This window comes from Sprattus sprattus (genome assembly GCF_963457725.1).
Source record: "Sprattus sprattus genome assembly, chromosome: 1".
Classification (NCBI taxonomy): Eukaryota; Metazoa; Chordata; class Actinopteri; order Clupeiformes; family Clupeidae; genus Sprattus; species Sprattus sprattus.
In genome coordinates this window covers 70,272,162-70,298,561 of record NC_137920.1, presented here as the reverse complement: position 1 = coordinate 70,298,561, position 26,400 = coordinate 70,272,162, and the positions used below count along the sequence as shown (strand labels likewise).

At 40.8% G+C, this 26,400-nt stretch overlaps 2 protein-coding genes across 4 annotated transcripts in view; one reads left to right on the top strand and one right to left on the bottom strand.

The window, feature by feature from the left end:
* Window positions 1-2,963: 2,963 nt before the first annotated feature.
* sra1 (steroid receptor RNA activator 1) overlaps window positions 2,964-26,400 on the top strand; it is a gene marked incomplete at its 3' end in the record, with an annotated part of 71,248 nt that continues 47,811 nt past the window's right edge. Inside the window, exons 1-5 of one of the 2 annotated variants that reach the window (XM_080839974.1) lie at window positions 2,964-3,038; window positions 3,420-3,542; window positions 3,842-4,083; window positions 6,104-6,212; window positions 6,757-8,047. In XM_080839974.1, coding sequence (XP_080696100.1) covers window positions 3,014-3,038; window positions 3,420-3,542; window positions 3,842-4,083; window positions 6,104-6,212; window positions 6,757-6,956 — 699 coding nt within the window. In that variant the 5' untranslated portion in view covers window positions 2,964-3,013. Of the gene's footprint in view, window positions 3,039-3,419; window positions 3,543-3,841; window positions 4,084-6,103; window positions 6,213-6,756; window positions 8,048-26,400 lie in introns of those variants that run through there. The other variant, XM_080839973.1, reaches the window with a different exon arrangement.
* On the bottom strand, window positions 17,615-26,248 carry LOC308360588 (vascular endothelial growth factor C-like). 2 transcript variants are annotated; one of them, XM_080832591.1, is made up of 7 exons: window positions 25,643-26,248; window positions 23,006-23,204; window positions 20,851-21,041; window positions 20,381-20,517; window positions 19,805-19,914; window positions 19,314-19,653; window positions 17,615-19,019 (listed from the first exon to the last, which is right to left on the bottom strand). In XM_080832591.1, exons 1-7 carry the CDS (start codon window positions 25,736-25,738, stop codon window positions 18,899-18,901), a joined length of 1,194 nt encoding a protein of 397 aa, XP_080688717.1. In that variant the 5' UTR covers window positions 25,739-26,248; the 3' UTR covers window positions 17,615-18,898. The 2 variants fall into 2 exon arrangements, with proteins under 2 accessions (XP_080688717.1, XP_080688718.1); XM_080832592.1 differs by having other exon boundaries at window positions 20,863-21,041.

Below are 26,400 nucleotides of genomic sequence, written 5' to 3'. Positions count from 1 at the left end.
CAACTGGCACCTAGGGGGGTGGGGCAGCGGGGGTGTCTGACAGGAGGGGGGGATACTGTTGCCGCTGACAGCGCAGAAGAATAGCATGATGAAAAGAAGAGGGACCAGACAGACTATAGAAAAGAGCTATAAAAAAAGGTCAAACCAGCTTGTCCAGTAATATTTTTTCGGGGATTACACCCCTTAGATGAAATCTCAAAGTACAGACAATTAAGATTATAACAAAAAAAGAATACAAACCTCTACAACAACTACAGTACTGAAAAATCAGACCTGTCTTGTCTCTTGTTACTAGTGTGTCTCTGTGGAAAAGACATATCTTAACTGAGTTGGTGTGTGGTACCCTGAGGTGCTGTACTCTCACATTCCACTGCGTGAAACACGTTAGTATCAACAGTAGCAATGTGACGCAATGACACACAGGTTTTCAACTCAACAATAGGACATCATTCCCGTAGTTGGGGAAATCTAGCCAAGGAACAAGAGAATACTTGCAATAAGATGACCATTGATCAACAACCACAAAAAAAAAAAAAACATTTTTTCAATACGTAGAAAAACAGCATATATTTTAAAAATCGTAACTTGGTCCTTGTATACTCAATGTGATGTATTCAGCAATTTTATTCGGGTGACCTTTAACCTCCGAGCTGTAGAGAACTTAAGCAATTCACACTATTACCGATAGTCAATCTTGTAACTGTATCTGTATTCCCTGAAAACTGTTTCGTGTTCATATCAAAATTTACAGAGTAGAACACATCTTTTGAAATGAAAATACCTAACACATTATAATCCAAATCGAAATGAACTCGCTTACACTCAAACCACTTTAGAATCTCATGAAAAGCCACAGCAAGACTGCAACAACAACAAAAACACCAGTCCATTGTTAATACATAGAACCCATGAGCACATGACAGATGGTCAAATGCATTGATGGTAGTGTAGTGAACTGCTCTACAAGTGAACTAGCTGCAGCCAGCACAGTACCCTCAGTAAAAAAAAAAAAAAATGTTAAAGAGAGATGAGCATTTGCCTTGCCTTGACCAAATTAAAACAGCAACATCAATAAACTATTTGCGGACTGCCCCCTTCAGCTTACTGGCACCAATGCATGAGTTTGCACAAGCCTTGGAATGCACTTTCCACTTGGATTTGAAGTGGAAAAAAAAAACGATTGCGAGAGACATTAAATCAATTTAAACAGATTCAATCAGAAGTTTTATTCAAATTGATCTATGATTCAAAGATCCTAAAGATTACTAGGTTAGCTATGGCATACATACATGTCAAGTGGTTTTCATTTACATATGTAAGTAATTCCACTGAATATAAGCATTTGCTTTGACTGTTGTCTGTTCATTTGTGTAGTACACAAATCCTGTAAATCCTATGCCCATCAAATGAACACCAGTGCTACAGGCTGGCTGTTGAAACCTAAAGCATGCTTCTTTAAGAGGCTGACGAATCCGCGTGCATCCACGTGAATGGCAGTAGAAAACACTGATGTGAAGCTACACATTATATATGCAACTGCTCCTTGTCCTAGACTTTAAATACGGTATGTGTAATACAACAAATCAATCAACTCAGGTCTTCTTGTTGCTTGAAATGAGTAAAATGATATGGATGGTAACACCATCAGATATCGTACGTGAGGTCAACGTCATTACAGCATGTAAGACCAGTGTATGGGAAAAGCATTGTGTAGGAGAATTAGCTTGAACTACTGTTACAAAGTGGTCATGTAGCACCTTGTGTTTAATTACTCTATTTTGCTATTTATTCTTTCAGAATTACATCTCTTTCTTTTTCTCTTGCTCTCTGTTCTTAAGCCCGTGACTAGAACATGTATATTGAGCTGTTTTTTAATGGAGAGTTTACATTCTCACTGTTTTACCAGACTAGATCCACTCAGTGGCAATCTACGTTTGACTATTAAACTGCTTGATTATGTTGTGTGTCCCTGTCTGATCAGTATTTGATTTACACACACATACAGTATATCACAAGTCAATGAGGTGTTACAATTACATGTACATTTAGTCATTTAGCAAGCGCTTTTGTCCAAAGAAACCTACAAGGGAGAGAACAGTCAAGCTCAGAGCAATAAAACCTGGGTGTAACAATAAATACTGCTTTTTTTCCCCAAGAAAAATTACAAATGCAGTTTGCCTGAACTGAACTGTAAAAAGACAAATGTTTAGAGATAGCGTATCCAATCAGCAGCTGTGCTCAGCCCAGAGGTACCAATGGGAGTTGTAGAGAAAAGGGTTCTTTTCTGTGCTGGTGCAATGTTTTACATGTGTGAACTGACCCTTTTTACCATAAAAACATAGGTGGTGTAAATTCAACATTCACAAAAACATCTTTAACCTTTTTTTCAAAATACTGGACATTAGATGATCAGGTATAGTCACTTATCTCATTGTAGACCAGGTAGAAGGGGTAAGTTCATGTTTTGACCAAACTATACCTCAAGTCATGATGTAGAATGTAGAATTATACTGATATTGTTTCTGATAACTGTAAGATATGACAGCATTTTCACACGCACACACATCACAGCTTTGGATTAGGCTACATTTCCATGCTCTTAAAAGAAATAGATGGCAATGTAAACGTCAGAATATCACATCTCCGTTTTACCTTTAAACAGCCTTGAAATTAGGACCTAATGTCATTCATCGCAATCATGGATTTAGTACGGATTTTGAGTAACAAAAATATTACTGAGAAATTATACAAGGCATGGTTAATTGTTTTCCGCGCACGCGCGAGTGTGTGTGTGTGTGTGTGTGTGTGTGTGTGTGCGCGTGTGCGTGTGTGACGTGCATAGACATAGAATACGTATATTCTGTCTGTGTGTGTGTGTGAGAGAGAGAGAGAGAGAGAGAGAGCGAGAGAGAGCAACCGGATATCCGTAACCATGGATTTAAAAAAAAGGAAAATTCTGCTCACGTGTACCGGATATACAAGAACCTAATACAGTGAGATAGGTGAAGTGGCAATGGCAGATATGTACATTAAACCGGGTAAGTATTTAAACACTGTATAACAATACGTAAGTTAACAGCACGTAGGCTTTTATCACCCAGAGGACTGCGACAGTGTAAATTCAAACCAAGACCAAATGGACTACGTGTAGGCTACTGACTGTATTGTTTGTTTACATGTCGCAAGTAGCTATCTGGAGGAATAGTTATGGATAACGAACAACATAACAATAGCACGATACGTCAAAAAATTAATAGTCTGCGCATGGCAAGATTTGATAAATCTCATTAGGCTTCTTAAAACTAATGTTAACACTTATAACTTTAGTTACAAAAGTCACAGTGCCGCTGTTACATACTTTTTAGAATTATGTGATACGGCTTAATCAGTGTTTTGAACTTGTTTGTGCACATGAAAAGGTAATCAGGAGCGAGGATGGAACGACCCCCCACAATTTTCTTACGGTTTACAGACGGCTCAAAGCGGACCTAAACGTCTTCTCAATAAGAGAGTGCCACCTCCTCAACTATCTGGACCTCAGAGTAAGGAACTTGAAAAGTGGACGTGTCAATTATCTATCTTTCTGTGTCTGTTTCTCTTGGTCTAAGCTCTGGTTTTCCCCCCTTAATTTCCTTTAACCTACCCATCCTGCAGCTGATCAGTGGCTGGACTTGTTAGAACTAACAACCACCTGAAAGATTGTGTTTTTTTTTGTTTGTTTGCCAACAGAAATAACAAACCCATTCAGGTTTGTGCAGTAATTGTTAAATGATAAATAGAAAAATTATGTAGATGTCCAACAGTGAAAGTTTTTTTTGTAATTGCTTAATTATTTTACCAGGCCCATCTCCAGGGATACCCCCTCCACTGAGCCACGCCACTCCCCCTGCACAACCTCCAAGTTGTGGCATGACCCCACCCCCGTTATCGGGTATGACGGCATCATTGACCCCCCTGCCAAGGTCATGTCCCATGGAAGCTGTAAAAGATTCTCCCAGCGCAGATTCCGAAGGGGAACCCAGCGTAGACGAGGTGGTCGGCCTTCTTAACTGGGCGCTTACAGCGTGTAGGAAGTCTGTTAAGGTAAGAAACAAGAATTACTTTTCGGCCTAAACCCAGATAGGAAGCATATATTGGGCCACAGTTGGGTTTTGGTTGGCACCCCAGTGGTTGTGTGCCACTTCTGGTCTGCTCTCAGACCACCATCCCCTTTAGTTTAGTTCAGGAAAAAAAAAGAAAAAAATATGTTTTTAGTTAACAAATGTATAAAAAAAATAACTATGGCCAGTACCAGGCAAAATGCAAACATTAGCTGCATAGAGGAGGAAAAGTCTGGATGTAGTCGAAGTCCACTGGAGAGCAGGGGCAAGAGGAGGAGGAGGAAAGAGTCTGGATGTAGTCGAAGTCCACTGGAGAGCAGGGGCAAGACGAGAGGAGGAGGAAAGAGTCTGGATGTAGTCGAAGTCCACTGGAGAGCAGGGGCAAGACGAGAGGAGGAGGAAAGAGTCTGGATGTAGTCTGAGTCCAGCAGAGAGGATGAGCACCATGACAACCTTGCAGGTGATACTGCATTAGGTGATAGCAGAGCTAGACCAGAGGGGATTCATAATAAGCATTCGAAACCTGTATTGTCTGAGATGATTGTTAAATGCTCTCAGGTCCAGTATAGGCCTCATGCCTCTCCCTACTTAGGCTCTGTGCTGGAGGTACTACTTTGTTCTTCTCTCTTGCAGAGATCTCGGCTTCAAGGAAACAAGCTGCATCCCCCATCACTAGCAAATTGTGAGGGGGGGGGGGGGGGGGGGGTTGTGAGAACTGTAGTGTGTACCTCTTTTGACAGTTCTGAGCATCCATTGTGATGTGATACACACACACTAGTGCTCCTCTCACTGTGAGAGTGTGGTCACTGGTGATGCTGCCCTCTTGTGGAGGAGAGGGTTGTCTGTCTGTGAGAGTGAGTGATTTTCCCTTGTTTCGCAGACAATGGAAAATTCTCTGAAGTGCCCTCGGCCTGGTTGCACTACCTATCTGTCATAGTGTAGGCTACAATCGCAACTTTGCCAAATGATTCGACTTGAAACTAAAATATTTGTATTTTGTGTAATCAGAAACTGTTTTGCTTAGCAACCACACACGCGAAAAGAAACTAAAGTTAAGCTGTTTCCGACGCGATCGCAGGAAAATCTTAGGGTTTTGATGTAGGGCTCTGGATTTTATTTTTTAAGATTTTGTGTTTTTTTGTGGCAGGAAAAAATGTTTGGGGAGTCAAGCTTTTCAAGCATTTTGAGATGAAAAAACCTAGTTTACTGTGGCTAGCTAGATAGTTTGAAGCCAAAGCCTATTTCTTGTAAAGGCTTACCAGTACTCAAGTAACAGGCAAGATTGTTACCACAATGAATGGCATTATGAGACGATCAAATCCCATAAATCGTTTATTTGTCAGCAGCACCAAAGCGTGGTTTGGTCACACAGAGCTCGGATAGATGCAGATGTTTATGATATATTTAGAAGCTTTAGAATGTTTCCAGTGTTACCTTATATAGCAATATGACAGTTTGATTGGCTGGTCACCATGATGTGTGTGTCAATCAAAATCTACCCTACTGAGGACGTGGTGAAGACTTTGGACCTCAGCAGAGTACAGAATGAAGCTTCACAAAGAACCCAACAGGATGGGATAGGGAATATACCCCCTGGAATAATATGTCCCTGGTGGTGTGAGGTGTGTGTGTGTGTGTGTGTGTGTGTGTGTGTGTGTGTGTGTGTGTGTGTGTGTGTGTGTGTGTGTGTGTGTGTGTGTGTGTGTGTGTGTGTGTGTGTGTGCGCGCTTGAGGGGGAGATAGACAGAGAGCTGCGCCAAGTGCTGCACAAATATGGGCATTTCCTCTTGTATAAATATGCCATAGAATATATCAATATTTCCGATACAAATATCAACAACCTTTTGCCAAGAATCGTAAACTTTACCTTTAACTGTCAATGTTATTAAGGTCATGCAGCTTCTTTTATGTCCTAAGCTCTGTGATTGAAGTTTAGGACGATTAGATTCTGCTTTGTATGTTCATGTACACCTGCTAACAGTTATTCTGTCTGTCACCTGTAGAAGCAAGTGTGTGATGATGTTGACAAGCGCCTGAAGCTGTTTGAGGAGATGTGGAAGTGTGAGAAGCTTTCACTTCCTGTCAAGAAAAGGATGAATCTTCTGGTTCAAGGTCAGTGGTCTAACCTTTATTAAAAACAGAGACAACAGTGTCATTATTTAAAAAAAAAAAATGGAAGCATATCTTAACACCTGACTTTTGGAGGATGGATGGGTCTATTCTTTTTCAATATGCTGTTCACTGCACTGATAAAATCACTAATACAACGTGAGCAATGACCACATTTACATGCACAACAGTAATTAGGCCAAGGACTGTAGTCATTTACAATGTGTTAAAGACTCTGAAATAGCTGTGTGGTAGTACATTCTTTAAACGACCTACCACTGGTCTAACTTCTCCGAACTGGGAGGAAAGCTAAGCAGCTTTTTCTGTGTTCACACTAGAGGTCACTCCTACCCAACAGCATGGCTGGTTTCTTGTGTACAAAAACATATCAAAATCAAAACAATATGTGTGCAAGTACAAGAATCAAACCTCCGCTGTTACATTCACACCTTGTACTAAATCTGATTTCTTAACTGAATGAACACCTTTTGCTGGCTCCTGTGCCCATGTAAACTTAAAGTCGCTCTTGTTTGTTCCTCCATCACAGAGATGAAAAGTCGTGATTGGGACGCAGCTGATGAAATCCATCGGTCTTTAATAGTAGACCACGTGAATGAGGTCAGCCAGTGGATGGTTGGGGTGAAGCGTTTAATTGCAGAGGCGCGAAAACTTCAACCTGAACACCTGTGTGTTGAAGACTCGGAACAGATTCGGAGCAGCAAACCTGACGATCCAAATCATGAATAGTCTTGTTTGCTCTTGTACTCAAGCCATCTAAAATGATGTGGGGAATCGTGTGGATGGAAGGGCTTCTTGTGTATACCTCTTGACACTGAACATTTCCCCCTGACTGTGAGTATTGATGGGGTACTTCAAAGGTGCTGGTTCTTCAAGCTGTTTTACAGTCTACTCATCGACTGCATCCTTCCTCTGTTCACCTGCCTTACCTGATGCTGCTTGTGTGTTACTGGTCTTTGCTCAGTATCTCACATTTACTTTTTAAGTAATCATATCTCTCAAATCTCAAATCAACCTTTAAGTTAGTCTAAGGCCATTCTGCCATTTTCTATATCAAACTCTTCAACCATTGCTACTTAATCATAACTATTAGGTTTTCACTTTCAGTCCATTTCATTGGATTCTCCATTTTCCTCAGCTATTCAGATTATGCTTGTCATCTGGAGCCATGGTTTATGTGTCTGGAAGGAAGGAAATTGGCTGGTGTCTTGGGAGTGGAGCTGAAATGTTTCATTCAGTTTTTCTCTCTTTACACCAGTCAATTCCAACTTACAAAAGGGAGCAAAAGGGAAAGAAAGAAATATTCATTGTTATTGGCATTTTTTTAAATTAATTGTCAATGTACAGCATTCTTTATTGTGCTAGTGACATCTACAATATAAACAATCAAAATAGTCTTTCAAACAATCAAAATAGACTTTATATTGGGAACATGTTTGTTAATGTCTTCCCCAAAACAAATAAAATTCCCACTGTGATTCACCAATTGAATTATGATTCTGTTCTTCTTTGATTTGTGTGCTTTGGCCATTGATCGTTAAAGCCACACACCTGGGAATGAACCTGAAAATGCAAATACTGTTAATATCCACAATACAAACTATATTACCATTAAAATGACATGTTGTCACCCTGTACCACACCATGGGGTCATAACCTTCAGATGGCAAGCAAGACATTTTGATGAAACTGGTGTTTTATTTATTTTCATTCTGTTTGAAATACTTATCACTGCACTACTCAACTCATGCCACTTGGAGTCAGTATGTATGTGTGCAGTTTACTAATGGTTGCATTACAACAGGAGCAACCGAGTAATAAACACGAGACTGATTATTACTAAAGGTCAGGTCTAATGGATTTTTTTTGCTGAAAGAATGACAAATCTGTTTGATGACATACTGTTGTTAAGCCAGAACTGAGATTGTTCTGGAGTTTGAAAAGAGTGGAATCCAGATGGCAGAACAGGTACAGGTAGTCTAGATCCTGAAAGAGAACACTTAGGTTCCACAGCACAGACAGCCGCCACAACACTAATACTCCGAAGACCGCTTTAATAACAGTTCGACATTTGCTTAACATGATTCTTTACAGTGACACCTCTATCACATATTCTAATAGTTTTTATACGTCATGAGTAGTTTCAGTTCTGTTTGTTGTTTCTAAGGAGTATAAACACAAGTGCGTCACAGAACATTTGCGTTTGCGTCACGAGTTAGGAAATCTCATTGGTGGTCCATGATTCAGCATAGATTTTTGAGACAGATCAGAATGTTGGTACTTTTATGGAATTGTTCCTAAGGAAGTGGCAAGGATCATCACGTATGGATGTGCATGAGTTCTCATTGCTGTAGGCCACTGCAAACCCTGGCCAACAAGTTGTCACCAATAGTGTGCATGTTTGATATAGTCCGTGTCCATTAAAAAAAGCTTTCAAGTTCCTTTTCAAGAGTCTGAAATGACAGAATTAAGTTACGCTCATATAACAGTGATGAAAATGTCTGATGTGTGTCCAAAAAGAAAATCTACATACGTTTGAATGGCATTAGACAAAGGAGTTACTATTAAAACATGCTGACTCATATTTAAGTGTTTGTAGCTGATCTATGACATAGTGCCAAAAGAAATAGCGATGTTGCCATGGAGTCTTAAAGTCTTGAACTTCAACAGTATATTGAAGAAAGAATGGAACTATTCATTCTTAAAACAAAAGAAAAAACAGGATTGGTAAACACTACAGTTTAAATAATTTGAATTGAACCCAGCCTTATGGATTAGACCAAAGCAAGATGTAACTAGTTTTGAGGAGTATTCATGTCAACTGGATAGTATCCCAGAATGCAGTGGTGATCTCTGCAATGTAACCAGGAATGTTGAGAAACAGAAAGCAGATTGTATGAGAGATCTCGAAACTTTTCCAAGCTAATGTTTTTTTTTTAACCAATCATGCCTGTTGCTAAAGTTTATTTTACTCCTTGTTAGTACGGCTTTGACTCCTCGCTATAATGTGCCCTTGGTAATATGGCCATACAGTTTATGTCCATGCCTGTTCTGTGGCCAGTCAATTGGGTACATTACATTTACATTTAGTCATTTAGCAGACGCTTTTATACAAGGAAGTGTATTTTAATTAATTGTTTAATTCATTGTTAGCCAACAAATATGGATTGTGTATTCTGTAACATTAGCATGTCCCATTAAGTATGTATAATGTAACTGTACATGTTTGTATATGGGCCATTCTACCGAATTGGTGCAAAGTCAGGTCGGAAATATTTGGATTTTTTTTATGTTTTATTCCCAAAACTTTGTCCGTATGTATATTGTACCATATCTAAAGTACACTTATCTAGTAAAAGAACAGTCAATTTTTATATTGTATTTTCAGAATGTGTTGGAATGTTTTTCCTCTTCCAAAAATTGTCACTACCGAAACATCACATTTACTATAGTAAAAAAGTATTATTATTGACCTGTTCAGATTGTGTTTCCTTCCCTTCTCTGAAGAGTATTTTTACAAATATTTCTTGAAGGTTTTCACAATGAAATCCATAAAAATGAATTTTTTACCAAATTTTCAAGTTCAATTTATACAATTCATCAAAATCTAAGTGCAATATTTCTTTGTAAAATGCTAAATACTGATCATATTGATTCCAGAGTTGTTCATTGATGAAATTGAACATACATCAATCCAATCAGTATCATAACATTTTAGTTGATTACTCAATATACTTAATTTTTTACAAAACATCCTGTGTTTCGGTAGTGCTGCACTGTTTCGGTAGTGACATCCAGTGTTTCGGTAGTGACTGCACTGTTGGATGGATGTTCATTTCTCTCCCAAAATCTTCCAAAAGGTGCTCTGGGCCGCCCTTTAGTCCACACAACACATTTATTTAAAAATTATGGGATTGAACTACTTACCAATTCATTTTGTCACTACTGAAATCATCAGGTCACTACCATATGTTTCGGTAGTGACTGTTTCGGTAGTGACAATTCTAGCTAACTTTAAGCATAAATAAAGAATTCTAACAAGCACACGGCATGCAAACACATCTTTGAAGAGGTGAACACACATACAAACATAAGATTTTCCATGAAACCCCAAAAGGTTTACTTAATTGAAGAAAACATGCGTTTCGGTAGTGACAATTCTTAAGGTTACACGTCGATTTTCAGACTTTGGAACACATTTATATAAAAACTATGGGATTTAGCTACTTACCATTCAACCATGAGGGTCAGAGATGCAGTGTCACTGCATGGTCAAAAATGCAGAGTCGTGGCTAAAACACAGGCTCAGCCAATGGACTAAAACTCTTGTGTTTCGGTAGTGACATGAAAACTAGGGACATGATTTTTTGAGTATAGAAAATTGATTTAAAAATTAAACCCACAATAAATCTAAATATTCCAAGTTCTGTTTCAACCCAATCATAAAGATCTTTGAAATTAAATCATTGAAAAAAATCTAAAAAAATTGAAAAGTGTTATTTAAAGGCATTGAAATTTAGATGTCAGGGTTGGGGACAGCTACTTCCCAATAGAAAGTACCCTATAAATGATGATTTTGTATATATTTAGCTTATCACTATCTCATGTAATGCATTGGGTTTATATAGACCATAACATTTTCTAATTAAATATCTATGCCTAAATACCTAATTGTTTTGTAAATAGTTTTTATTGTTGAGGGACTGCATATTACACGAATTCGGTAGAATGGCCCATATAACTGTACATAGCTTCACATTTAGGTTGGCCACGCATGTTTAGGGATCTTTTAACATCCTTACTGTTGTGCTCAAGGGTTTCTGTTGCTGTTAAATTGCACAAATCTAATTTGTTGTCCAAAGAATTGTTTCTCAATCCATCTCCACACTGACCACCACCCACCTCATATTTCCCTATGTTCCCTGAAACCAACCATTATGGGGTGCAGTTGCCAACGTCATGACTCTTGCCGTTACCATTGTTTCATTGAGCAACTTTGTCCTGTCAAAAGCCACTAACTGGCGGTTCCTCTTTGAAACACAATGAACCCCACTTCCATCCTGAGGGCTACAGACGTAGGGGAGGTGACGCAATGCTTCTCTTTTGTGTACTCAGCCCTTAACACAACAGACCCGACCAAACTTCCGCACAACTGTGATACAAGTTACACAGTTCCAGAATATGCTGTTTTGTATGATATTACTATATTTCTACAATGGGAATTGAATGCACTCTTTTTATGGTTATATCTACAGTAAAGTTAAGGGTTAATGGCTACGGTTTATTTCAATTGATACATTTTTACTAAATAACCTCATGTTTGGTTTTTTTAAGTACAACATAAACAGTTAAAGTGTTGGGACTGTGTGATCATGTTAATGCAATGAAAAGAATCTGACTCTGTGGTTTTGCCGATCTCATAGTGTATGCCATGCAAGCAGATACTTGCCCATGATGGGAAAAGAGTTTTAGCCGTATTTATGCATGCCTCGTCATTCCAGACCACAGTATTACGATCACAGTTCTGATTCCTGAATGGCTGGATCTGCTTGGCTGATCGTGGCATGTTGTGGAGTTATGGAGGTCGGTAACCTCCCTCCAGACACCTTTTTTTCTTGGAACGGTTTCAGGGCTTCCTGGTATGTTCCAAAACGGTGCAGTGTGTTTTCATTCCAGACAATACACTTGCGTGACAGATTCCAACACCTCTGCCAATGAGAATCAACCATTTTTTCATGCCTCGGTCAAAAGGGTCACACACTGCATGGTTGTTAAATTAGAGAAGAGATCTAGGTACAGGTGCTTGGGCAGGTCAAGAAGAGCCAGTGGTCTAGTTGGTTTTCTTTTTTTTATCACAAGTTAAAGTCCTTTCATAAAGCACCAGAATTTCTGTATAATCACTGTATCAATGTATTTTTGGTCTCTCTTTGAAACAGATCTTCTGAAACAGACCCTCTTTGATTTCCAGTAACATGGCCTTAAAGGTTACAAAATTATCGATGAATAACCCAACATCTCAAAAAGTGCATATTTTTCTAAGATGTGTGGTTCTGGGGTTCTGTTATTCAGCATTACATAATCACTGGAATTCCCAAAAGCTTTTGATGGGGGAAAAAAATGGCAAATTGGACCTTCAACCATTGTGAGTAGTTTCAGTTGTTTGTTGTTTCTAAGGAGTATGAACACAACTGCGGCACAGAACATTGCACAGACAGACTTCAAAAACTCACATTGCATGCCCTGGCTTTGATTGTACCATTGTATGACTCAACAGGTCCCACACTCTGCAGTAATGTCACATGTAGTCAGTGAACTGTTACTATGGTTCATCATCAACATCACAACAATAAACCTTAATTATGGCAAGATGTTGGGATGTAGGAGACACTTAATTATTCACTTTATTTGACAACATAAGAATTTGGTTATTTTTGTCCTTCCTGTCCACCAGGGTTGAATTGAGCTGAGAAGGGCCCTTTAATATAGGAAACAGGATAAACACACCTATTCACAACTAAGAGAGGAGGACACTGGCACAAGAAGAGGCACAAGGATGCAGCAATTACATAAGTTCAATAACAATGTAAAATTTGCTCCCCACCCTTGATGAGGGTTACCCTCAAAAGCCTTGTTAGATCTAAAATGTATGACATGAGGACATTATTTTTGATAGAGAGCCTGCACATGGACCCGACAGTAGCTCCAACCTCATCAAAACATGAGAAGGAACTGGAGAGCTACCGATAGCACAAGCCAGTATTATGTGGCGAAAAACTAAGAGTACATGACAGTTGCTGAAAAGCTCGTATGATACGGTTCCTGACCTGGTTGTATTCTTAACAGTTAGGAACAAGTAAGCTCACATACTATTACTCATAAAATGATGGCTGTGGTGATCCATATCCAGGCGACTTTTCAGAGAAATTCACCTCATTCATGCCTGATAACAGAAAAGACAGAGTTACAATTGCAGTCGTTATGTTACTCACGAATATACACATTCTTAAATGTTTTCCTATAAAAGAATGGTCATAATGATGTCTGTTGCCAACTCAAACTGATGAGTCACAGAATGGATAGAGGGGTCAAAGGTGAAATGAGCCGGTACCCAACAGCTCTCCTGGACCACACCCCTTTCAGTCGACCAGGTATTAGAGCCCACAACGTCCATGTTGGCAGACTTTGAGTGGTTCCCTGACCGTGAAAGCCTCACCTCCATCAATGATCCCGGGGGGGTGGGCCAGTTAGGGGCGAGAAACAGAGGACTGGACAGCAACAAGGCGTGACTGTGAAACATGAAATGTCTGGTGAACACGCCGCATGGACAATGGGAAAGACAGACTTTGTTGAAAGGGCCAACAAACCTGTGTGCCAATTCAAGACAGGGTACCTGGCTGTTGATATCATTACCCTCTGACCAAGGCAATACACAGGGAGCCTGGAGCTGCTGCACCTGAGCGGATGGCTTCTGCAAAGCAGCGGTTAAAGATGACAGACCTTGGTAGACAGGGGCGATCTCCTGTTGGGAAAAAACCTTAGGAGAGAACCTTGCTTTTCCAATACAGCTTTCACTGAATCAAAGGCTGTTGGGTCCATGTTTTGGCTGTGTTATATCTGTCACGGTTATAAGCCTAAAAACTGGTCTGGACCCTAAAACAGACTCATGAGCCAAAGGAGTTGCAGTGTTCATGATTTCTCTTACAAAAACTCCAGGCAGAGATATCCATACAGACAAGGTAGCACTTTACACTTCATCTCTCATAAGGGTAAGCAGGCAAGATCCATACAGCACAAGACAGTTCACAGTTTGTAATCTTAGAGACAGGTTAACAGGCAAGACCCACACCTTCCTCCTTTGGGAATACTTACACGGTTTTGTTCAGCCCAATAATGTAAATGGAGCATATTTAGAGAGCTGAAGCCAGCCTTGTGCTTTCACCTGGTTGAAGGAAAATAAAGGAACTATCTATTCTGAGGTAGATCGTATTTTGATTTGTGAAATGTGTTAGTCGATGAGAGATTTTTTGTTCTGTTTTACAACTGGTTTTTTTCCTAGGAGCAAATGAAGCAGTAAAATTACGTTTTGCTTTCATAGGCTAGTGTGGATAACTGATGTACTCCTGGGATGTCTCCACCTTGGGCCCATCCAGAGAGGCTGTCCGCAGCTTTCCAGTCTTTTTCTCCTAGTTTGAGGAAGCTATCGCTCCAGCTAGACCTACATGCAGATTCTCTGTCAAATCGTTTCCTCATGTCATAATTTATAGCCATAGCAAGGGTTTTTGTGGATTACCCTTGTCAAGTATGTGGTTGGGGGGAGTAACACAATTTTTTTTTTCTTTTCATAATTACTGCATTCGGTGACGCCACTATTCCTTCACATATTAAAGTACATTGTGCGTCACAAAGTGCGCCACAAAGTGCGCCACAAAGTGCGCCACAAAGTGCGCCACAAAGTGCGTCACAAAACGTTCCTGGAATATGTATACATTAAATATACTCAACTTGATGTATAATCTTTGCTCTGATGACGACAGTTATATAGCATATTCATCCCGTGCATGAGGCCTTTCAAAGGATCACTCTAGTGATTTAAAGGACTCTAGTGATTTAAAGGACTCTAGTGATTTAAAGGACTCTAGTGATTTCAGCGTGTGCCTCCTTCACGTCAAGGCCCTGGTGTTTGAACAGGTGGGGAAGGAAATTGCCCTCATAGCTCACAGGATATCAGCAATTCTGCTCAGTCTTTGCATCTGATTGTGCAGGAACATTTTAATGCAAAAGCAGTTTTAAGTGTTGCTAACCACTGATGTCGTGCCGAGGTTAAAAGGAGAAACCATTTCCAATCAGGCTAATCCTCTCGACTGGAATGCACCACACTCCTGCAGACGTGCAGGCCCTCTCTCACAAAGCCACCTTTGTTTCCTGCTGTTCCTGTTCCCATAGCCCTTCATCCCTCCATGATGGTGAGCTGCATGAAGGGCTGAAACCTGAACTGCAGCTATAAGGAGCTCTTCCTCAGTCCATGAGTCGGCAGCAAGCTGTGCCTCTTTTTTTGTGTGTTTTTTTTGTGTCCGATTTTTTTTGTGTGTGTTCAGAAAGGCTTAATCAGCAATTGTATGCTGCAGCTCATCTTCGATACAAACAATTCTGAAGTCTGAATTCTTGTTAGAAAGATACACGTGTTATCTTAATTTTAGGAAATAACTCGTAATGTTGTTTATGATGCAGCATTAAAGTAAGGAACTGCTCAGATTTAAAAGCGTGTAATGCATTCAAAGAATATCCTCAATTGAAACACCAGTGCAATTGCGAATGCTTATTCATCCATATGCATGTTTGAAAAATAATGGAATGAGTTAAAAATACAAAGCAAGAGAATAAGTAATATAATGACTACTACACATCACAAATCCTAGGGCAGATTCAAGCTTGCCTGAAAAGTGCAGCCTTAGAAGCTTGACAGACAGAAATCAACCTTGATGTCATAACAAAGGCTTTGAATCGGTCGATGGCATAGAAGGATGCTGGGGGACAGGAATGAGTTAACTATAGGAATCTTATGTTTCTACTATGTGTGTGAGAGAGAGTCTTTATTGTGGGCTCCAGGAGTCTATTTACCATTTGATCCATTAAAGGATTGACAGAGGAAAAATGCATTGCTTTGGTTGTAAACTCTGCAAGGTGTAGAGAGGGCATGTTTGAACAAAGAAAATGCATGAGATTTTGCTTGGCTTTTATGCCTGATCTTATTCAAACCATTCAGATTTCAATCAAAAGACGTCTTTAACATCTTCACCACACAACCGCCGACTGAGATGCCAACTGGTAATATATTTCAGTTAGAGAGTTTATGGGCTGTGTTGTATGCAAGTGAGAGTTGCCATTTTGTAACCTGGACATCAGCTGTCAGATCAGAAAAGTTGTTGTTTCTGTATACTGACATTCACCACATATTTTATCTTCTCAAATAAGCACTATTGCATGATATATGAAATAATAGAGGGAAAAAATATTTGCATTCATGTTGCTGCCTGTCATAGAGCACATTTAACAATTCAACAGATAATTTACAACAATAATCATAATAGGGGGTAGATTTATGTATGTTCCTTTGGTGCAAAAACATGCAATAATGGTAATAAATACAAAAAGTGCAGTTTATGTAAAATGTATCTCATACTAATACTTCCTCCAGATTAAAATGAGCCTTTTTATTGGTGTATGATGTTTTGTGCCTGTGAAATGGAGGGGAAATTGGTATTTTACCCTGAAGCAACACCATGCAATAGAGGGTTGATGACTGAAAATATTAGTTTGCACAAGATTTTCCTTGATGATACATTTTCCTTGATGATGTTTTGTAATCATGTATGTATTGTTTGTGAGTTGTATGTGCTGAGGTGTGTTTTTTGTGTTTGTCATGTGCTGGTAGCCTACATGCCATGAGACTCCTGGCTATCCCTAGCGCCAACGCAAGTGGCAGCTTTTTCATGTAGCTCTGGTGTTTTGTAATCATGTATGTATTGTTTGTGAGTTGTATGTAATTATGTGCTGAGGTGTGTTTTATGTGTTTGTCATGTCCTGGTAGCCTACATGTCATGAGACTCCTGGCTATCCCTAGTGCCAACGCAAGTGGCAGCTTTTTAATGTAGCTCTGGTGTTTTGCATTCATGTATGTATTGTTTGTGAGTTGTATGTGCTTATGTGCTGATGTGTGTTTTTTTTTACTGTTCCCACACTGTACTCCGCATAGTCTGGGTGTTGTCTTTTCTCTCCTCCCCTCCCCAATGTTATGCTGTAATTCTTCCCTATCTTTAGCCAGTTTCACTCTGGCAGGGGGATTGCCAATGAAAACTAGCCTTTTGGCTACAATTGTGTGCATGTACATGTTAATGTTTATTAATGCACACTGTCCCTCTTCATCAAATAAACAAATCAAATCAAATAAGTATGAACATTAATTTATCAGCACAAAAAGTTTATATATGGAGTAGCTGTGAATGTTTTCAGAAACTTTCCAGACTACACTAATAATAGGACAGTGCAAAGAACAAAATATGCTGACTCATTAATTGGCCTTCTTTGAAGAGCATATGTAAATCATCTGATCTGCAATTTAAAAAAAAATCTACAGTATACATTTATTTGTTCACTGATAAAAATAATTTAGATATGCATGCCATATCATTAAATATGCATCTGTTTATTTAAGTGCAGGTTTTACAAAAAGACATCTGAGCGTCTGTAAAAGTGATTTGAAAAGACGAGGTTGTTGATAAACGTTCAACTTAATTTATTACACATATTTTACACATTTTACACTTTAATTTAATATACAGTCACTTTTATTTAGAGATATCATTACATGTGAAATACAGACGATTACACAAACGTGTCCATTTCTTTTGCAGTTCAGTGGAAAGCTATTGTAGATGAAAACTTTTGATAGTGGTTACAGACAAAACCAAGCAAGCAGGAAGGGGGGGGGGCACTTCTCCCTTCAATTGACCTCAATAAATTTAGTTTATTATCTAGAACATGTGTTCCGAATGAGGATTCTGAGACGCGTTTTGAAGACGCATTTCACCACAGCGGGAGGGTGTGCTTTGAGTCTGGTTCCCATAGATACGTGCCGGCCTGCTGTTATCCTGCCCTATCCTATCCTGCTCCTACCTTTCTCTCTCATCAGATACACCCTCGGAGAGAGCAGCCGGAGCCTCAGGCCCAATGTGACCACTCGAGGCAGCCTGCGCTCGGCAAATGAGCCCAGCCCCTCAGCAACACATCAATCAGGGACACATTTGGAGTTACACCCAGGCCGACGCACACCATTGGCGAGAGCACATTTTGCACATTATGGTGCGATGTTATTGAATTTCCCATGGTTTTCTTCTGAATTCTGTCTGGGCGGCTCCTCTGTAATTACATCATGACAATGCCATCCAGAAGGGTGCTGGCCGTTCAACTCAATACGAAAGAGATCAGATGCTTAGATAGTACTCCGTCTTACACTCATGACTGTGAATCATATCCTGTTATAGCCAACGTTGATTGTTCGGTTCACTACTTTAATTAAATTATCCTCATAAATGTTAAATAAAAATAAAAAATCTCATAACATAAGCATAAGTTTATATGCTGGAGTAATGTTTACTGTAGTGGTTATGATTTGTGTGCTACGTCACCAGTTTACTTAACATTTACCAGCACCTTATAATTTATAGACACAATGTGACTCAATTTTCACACCCACTGACCACAAATTACACACTGAATGCGTGACAGTTGGTTATGTAGCATAACCGGAAATAATAAATAGTGCTTTGCTAATGCGACCAAGGTTGCGTAATGTCTTTCTTTTCATAAGGAAACAGCAGCATTCAAAATTGTCCTTCAAGTACAACAAAAGGTACCAGTTGATAAATATATTCAGAAAGAGCAGCTCGGGAAGTTTTCTCCATAGCTGTAGAACAGTTCATTTCATTTTCAGTCCAGTCCAGTTCAGTGCTCTTCTGCCTACACACACTCCCTTGTTAGGATCCATGCACATCTGTGCTGGCCGAGGCTGGCCTGTGTCGGTAAGACGGTGAAGAATGTCTCTGGACCAGTCTCCGTAAAGTGTCTAATCCTCTCCATTCATGGTGTAGCCCTCGCAACAGCTGGCTGTCGTACTATGTCAGTTCCCTTTCACTCGACCTCAGATAGTTGGGAATGCACTGGCAGACGAAATGGCTGTAGTAGTAGCCGCTTTGGCACTTCTTATGGGGATCTTTGCATGGCAGCCGATAACAGCTTGATAGAAATGAGATACAGAAACAGTTGTTAGTTTAAACTGCTGATACGGCGGCCAGCAGTCCATCATTTTTGCTTTAACAGACGGTTACAGTGTCTCTCCGCTATGAGGCATATGGGGGAAACAGTAAATCTCCCATGTCACACGGATATCAGCACTCAGCACTCAGGGGAGAAGAAAAGAAACACAGAAACTAAAATGTTCACAGCATCAGCTCTGACGGTGTGTAGTGTGCGGTGTGGACTTTGTGATGCTGAAACACCCTGTTTTACTGCTTCAGTCGTGGGACTCACCTGCAGTTGTCGGATTTGAACTTTTTGCCCTGCAACAGGCAGGTTTGTTCGCTCTCTCTGCACTGGCAGAGGCACGTCTCCGGGTCCTGAGGCTGGCTCGGCGGGCACTGGTCCCGGCACACACAGCCGCAGAGCTCAGAGTCCCAGCGCCGGTTGTGCGGGCAGGGCTGCGCTCCTCCTGGCGAGGCCTCACACACACATTCACAAGAGTCCTCGTCCAGCCGCCACCCTGGGCCACAGCTTGCCGCGGTCAGCCCGTTCTGGCAGACGCAGTCACAGCTTTCCTCGTCCAACAGCTTGTTTGGCCCACACAACGCCAATAGGGCGGAGTCCCCAGGCTCTATTCCAGATGGACAGAAATGAGAGCATGACATTATTTAGTTGTGTTAGGTTACTCCTCACATGTGTAGACTATGGGCGAGAGCTCAGATGTGTGCTCACAGTGCAATAAGTTGCCGTGCGTGCAAAGCTCTGGGTAGAAGCTCACTCACCCAGCTCTTGCTCTGACAGGGAGAGAAAAGCCAAGGGCGAGGGAACACACTGGCAGCCCAGCTCGTCCCACGCAAAACCAGCGCCGCAAGACCCGTCAGGTGGAGGACACCTGGGAGAAGAGAGGGATCGGATAAGATCAGGGGGGGGACCTTGACCCCCTTCTCTGTGTGCAGAACATGCAACGGAGGGTCCCTCCAAACGCGGCGAGCCCAGCTGGTGGTTGTGGTCCGCCGCTGGAGAGAAATCGAGCCGACCTCCTCCCCTTTGGCACCCGGCCCACTCACAGCGGTCTCAAGCCACGCCGGGGAGGGCAGAGAGGCAGGGAAGGGGAGTCTGGGCCTCCGCTCAACGATTCTCTCTCGAAATAATATCAAACCCTCGCAAACCCATATCCTTTCACTACTAGGAGAAATCCTTTAGTTGTCTTTGGAGTTATGTAAGTATAAGGCATTTCGGTACTCGGTACCTTCATCTTAATATTGCAAACTGCTTTCATTGTGCAATGCTTTTACACGTTGAAAAGTGTATGTGTGTGTGTGTGTGTGTGTGTGTGTGTGTGTGTGTGTTACACTCACAGTGTTGTCGGCTCATCAAGAGACCTCCTGATGATCGAGTGTCTCGGCCTCTTCGACTGACATTCGCACGAGGTGTGGTTGACTACGGACACCATGACCACTGACCGCTCCATCCGTGGAGGAGACACCTCCATCAGCTACGACAAGAAGACACAGCAGAAGAAAAGATTAGATTGAGGGGACTGGAGAAGAGATTACCTTCTTAATACTAACATCATGCAACAAGTATAAAAGATGGACTTCTAGTCTTCAGGAAAACGAATTATGGAAATATGTGTACTTCAAAATGTATATGTACTTCAAATGAATACATTTTCTATTATGGAAATATGTGTACTTCAACATGTATATGTACTTCAAATGAATACATTTTCTATACATAACGGCAATTAACGTTCTATGTAGCACAAGGATAATGCAAAACAATGTGCTCAATTCCACACGTATGTGCTGCATTTTGGTTCTCTTACTGTTTTGTTCACCATTGTGTAACTGGTGTTGGTACAGTGATAGGCCTCACTGGAACAACACCCTCCACATCGATGAACTGCAACACAGCGGGGAAGGTAAAATCGACTGGTGCTGTCCGGAAATTCCTTAGACACTTCTAGACACACCTCTCGTGGACGGCATATTGTTCGCTGGATCTCCTCCAAAATGACTAAGTAAATGAAGGAAGTTGCATAATTTCCTGTTAGAGTTTCCCAGTGGTTTGATCATTTTTCTGTTTCTTATTGGAACATAAACCTGTTAAATTATTATTTTTTTTTATTGTATATGTTTTACACAATAGGTGTCACTGTTCATCATTACTATCTAAAGCCAATGGAGTAAGATGTGTCTAAAATTCATTAAGCTACATTTAGCTTACTGCAAGGACCGTCCACGTGTCCTTTTCTCACCTTACACGACCTTCCACAACAATGCGTCTTTGGTTTACAAATACTTCATTGTACAACCTCTTAGAGATACGTACATTCCTGCAGTGGGATTGCCCTGCCTCCCTCGGCACGAGAGGTTGGCTTGCCAGCCGCGAGGCTAAGGCTGACAGGTGCTAACATAAGTCACTGGCAGCATTAGCATCAGTCTCTTAAGGCATTGGCCAGCGGGATTTACACCTCCACAAAGCTCAGCCCCACAAACACTCCTTTAGCTACAGGGAAATGTGTTGCTTTTCAACTGACTCACCCCAAAGTTTATGAATGCTGCACAGTGTAAACACTCAGCCTACACCTGTGTAAAGCTATCATAACAATTCTCAACTTGAACACCCCAGAGTGCAGACAACACCACGTGCTCTCCCAACCACTGCCCCCGTTTCCCTACATACTTCCTATAAACCCACGCTTTAGACACCTGTTTGAAGTCAGAGTAATCAATATGCTCTTGATTGATTAGCTAAACAGTGTCACTGATGAGTTCACCCACATGAGTTTATGCAGAGCAGGAGAGGCTGGCAAACATGCATGGGAGTGGGGCAAGATTGAGAAGGCCCAAGTCCAGTGTCTGGTCTTGAAGCTCAAGAAGACCTGGGCGCAACATCCTGTAAACCCCTAAATTAAAGGCACCCAGTGCAACTTTATGTAAACATTCAATGAAAAATAAACATTCAATTTCTAGTCTTTTTTACACATAGTAAGTTGCAATAACTCCATACCATTACATATCGACATTCAAGGAGCAAAGATCAGACGTCGTTGTGTGGTGAGAACTGATAGAAAATCGTAAACAACAACAATCGCCGGTGGGGAGAAGCCATTTTTCCATTGACTGGAAGCCTGCTTTATTTATTGTAGGTTACAAAAAATAAAGAAAATGGCGGCGATTGTTGTTGTTATCGATTTTCTATCAGTTCTCACCACACAACGACGTCTCATCTTTGCTGCTTGAATGTCGGTATGTAATGGTATGGAGTTATTGAAACTTACTACGTGTAAAAAAGACTAGAAATTGAATGTTTATTTTTAAGCCTCGAAAGTTGCACTGGGTGCCTTTAAGGCGTACTCAAATAGTGCTTTAGAGATTTATCCACATCTGTGCACTCCTGCCCGGAACATTAACATTTGAAAAATGACAAGTACTTTTGGCCTCATGGACCACTGCCACCGACACATATTTGTGGAATTAATTTTATGAGTGCTGAGAAATCCATCCCTCTGGACCGAGTTTGACATTCATTAACCTCTCATTTTAAAGGTCCAGTTTTCCAGGATCACAGGCAGCTTCAGATCAGTTGGGTTCAGTGCTGCTTTGTTCACATATGGCCAGATATTATATCCCAGGCATGGAAATTAATTCAGGACTTGCAAATTGTGTTTAAATGAATGCCTAATCTTGGTAAATTTGACTTAAAAGAGGTTATAATTCCAAAATGAGCCTGAAATTCAAACAGAAAAGAGCATGGTGCTCCTGTGAAGTTGGTTGTGGGCTTTAAAGGAAAAGCCTAACAACAGTGAATCCCTGCCATCCACACCTCTAAGGTTTTCTCTAGATCCAAAGGGGCAAGGTAACATCTTATTTCACTAGAATACAATAAGCCTGACAGAAGATATAGAGTCCTAGGTGACTTAATATATAGTGCTTTCAGTGGTGGATTTGAAGCTGGGGGACATTTTATAGCCTAACCTTCAAAAGTGCCGTCCGCCTTGAACAGAGCCAGCTGGCGGGGTGTCCTCCACATGTCTTCATCTGCGTGTTGGGGAGACTCTGTGCGCTCCGACCTCTTCCGCAAGCAGCGCTGCATCAAACCGTATGCTGGGAACAGCAGCTCTAACAGCTCATCCAAGCTGGATACCCCAAGTGTTGCGTCCTCAACCACAGCAACCTGTAGTAATGGAAGAGGCCCGTTTCATTCATAGCTTATCATTAAAAATTGTATGGGGGCAGGGAGCATCAACCACATCACACACACAAACACACCTGTATTCGGAGATAACACGTGCAACTGTACACATGCAGGTACACATCACAATCCTTTATTCAGTATTTGCAGTATTTAGCTATAGTTTTTAATTAATATTGAATGAATTTAATGTTGACATGTTTTACTCCTTTTATTATCACTGATTACCCTTGCATTTACAGGCAATCAGTGGACTAAGCATTCTCTACAATGAAAGTATCATAACTATGTCAAAGAACATCTTGGCAGTTTGGTCTGTGAGGCATTTTTTCTGTGCGATTCTGGAGTCCTGACAGAAGAACTGGACATTACTACACGCTGTTGCTGAAAACCTCTGTTCATGTCCGCTGGTTTTATTGTCACAAGGTAACTTTATAGCCAAGGTGGCAGCATATCACTAGAAGCAGGACAGGACAGAAAACAATGCACAGGCAGCTCATGTTTTTTCCACTGAGTTCAGCCAAGATCCTCTAAGAGATAAGATGGCAGGTTGTCCCCTTTGTTATTATGGCCAGTGCTGCTTAGTGTAGGCTAGTACACAGACACTGGACATGGGCCAGTGTTGATACTTTAGGCAAACTCCTTCAAAGCTGGGTAATTCATACTGGTCTGCCTGTTTTATGTAACCAGCATATTGGTTGATCTCAGTCCTACTCGGATAACGGAACATGATGTCATGCCTTTGAGCCAGAATGAAATCGTTTATCAGCGATACTACCACCTGCTGTGACCACCACATGTCTGTGTGAGGACTTCATCCAATGGAAACATGTCTACTGCCAAAGATTCTCTGTCTATTTTCCAAAAACACCAATTCAGAGATCCAGTTGAGGATTTCAGGAAGAAAGTCAACTGCTGATTGGTCTGTGCATCCAGCCTCTTTAGAAACGAAATGAAGTGCCTAGAGAGTTTAAGGCATCATATCACCAAAGGTGATTTATCTGTTTCATAAATTGTGTTGTGAAAATGTTAACACATTCGCAGAATAGAGGGAATCCATGTGATCAAAATAACTGATGTTGCGATGTCTTTGGTTTACATATCTGTGCTGAAATGTAGTCACCTCAGAAGCGCAAAGAGGACAGGGGTAGATGGGTAGCTGAAATCTTATTCACCATGAAATTGAGGTCATGCCTGTCATTACAAACCAAAAGTAATAACTGCTATCTGTATCATTCCTGAAACGTAGTTGTATACTCATTATGCTGACCTTGTTTGTGAGTAATGTAACCAATTACTGTACATGAACTTGTACACATCTTCACACTACTAGGTGTGCAAGGGGACATGTACTTCAAATGGGAATTCTGACATAATTAAGCAAGAAAGTTACTTGGAGTGCCAGTTAAAGCTGCCAGAGCTTTTCTCAACTTTATGTTGTAATATTATGAGTTAAGGATGATGGGCCATTTATTATTTATTTGTACACATTTAAAAGTAGCAACTTATTTGGTTGGATAAGATGGATAAGAAGAATAAAAAGCAAGACTATCAAAGCCATTGAAAAACAGAACAGTCCTGATTAGACAAAATATAAGTAGTTTGAAAAGTTTGACCAGGTTTCATGTCACTTCTTACCTCTGCTTCCTCCTTGCCTGGATAGTAATCCTCATATTCATATCCAATTACTGTACATGAACTTGTACACATCTTCACACTACTAGGTGTGCAAGGGGACATGTACTTCAAATGGGAATTCTGACATAATTAAGCAAGAAAGTTACTTGGAGTGCCAGTTCAAGCTGCCAGAGCTTTTCTCAACTTTATGTTGTAATATTATGAGTTTAGGATGATGGGCCATTTATTATTTATTTGTACACATTTAGAAGTAGCAACTTATTTGGTTGGATAAGATGGATAAGAAGAATAAAAAGCAAGACTATCAAAGCCATTGAAAAACAGAACAGTCCTGATTAGACAAAATATAAGTAGTTTGAAAAGTTTGACCAGGTTTCATGTCACTTCTTACCTCTGCTTCCTCCTTGCCTGGATAGTAATCCTCATATTCATATCCAATTACTGTACATGAACTTGTACACATCTTCACACTACTAGGTGTGCAAGGGGACATGTACTTCAAATGGGAATTCTGACATAATTAAGCAAGAAAGTTACTTGGAGTGCCAGTTCAAGCTGCCAGAGCTTTTCTCAACTTTATGTTGTAATATTATGAGTTTAGGATGATGGGCCATTTATTATTTATTTGTACACATTTAGAAGTAGCAACTTACTTGGTTGGATAAGATGGATAAGAAGAATAAAAAGCAAGACTATCAAAGCCATTGAAAAACAGAACAGTTCTGATTAGACCAAATATAAGTAGTTTGAAAAGTTTGACCAGGTTCCATGTCACTTCTTACCTCTGCTTCCTCCTTGCCTGGGTAGTAATCCTCATATTCATATCCACAGACACAGGTAATGCTGAGAATCCTTATGAACAGAAATAGCATCCACATAATGTGTCCGTGATAGGAGGGAGGGAAAGGAAATAGAAGGATCTATTGACGTCCCGGAGTTCACACTTGAACTATCTCATCCCGGTGGTCCGGTCTACCCACTCCCAAATGCGGCATACTCCTCTCCAGGCTGCAGTCAGTCCGCTTTGTTGTGCCTCCCAGCCCAGCATTCTTCCTCAAGGAATCTCTCGCTTTCTCTCTCTCTCTCTCTCTCTCTCTCTCTCTCTCTTTCCCTCTCTCTCTGTGTCATCAGTCACTGCGTGCCATTAACCACATCTTCCCTCCAAATATCTTGCTTTTTAAGAGTTAACAAGGCAGTGGGTGTGAGTTGGTATTGGAGTTGGTATGAGCGATTTCCAAAGCATCTAGCCAGAATCAGGCAATTGTCTTGGTTCGTGAGAAGCTCGTGGTGTGTTCCATTGAGTGCGTAGAGGAGAGCCAGACCGAGTGGGTGGTGGGCAGCAGGGTCCTGATCCCTGGGAAGCTGGTGGAGATGTGAGGGCAGACACTGCAGTCTCTCCAGTGTGAACACATTTCTTCCTTTCACTCCTTTCTCTCGGTCTGTCTCTGTCTCTGTCTCTCTCTCCCTCTCTCTTTCTCTCTCTCTCTCTTTCTCTCTCTCTCTCTTGCTGCCTGGTTTTGGGAGGAGCAGCCTCTGGCTT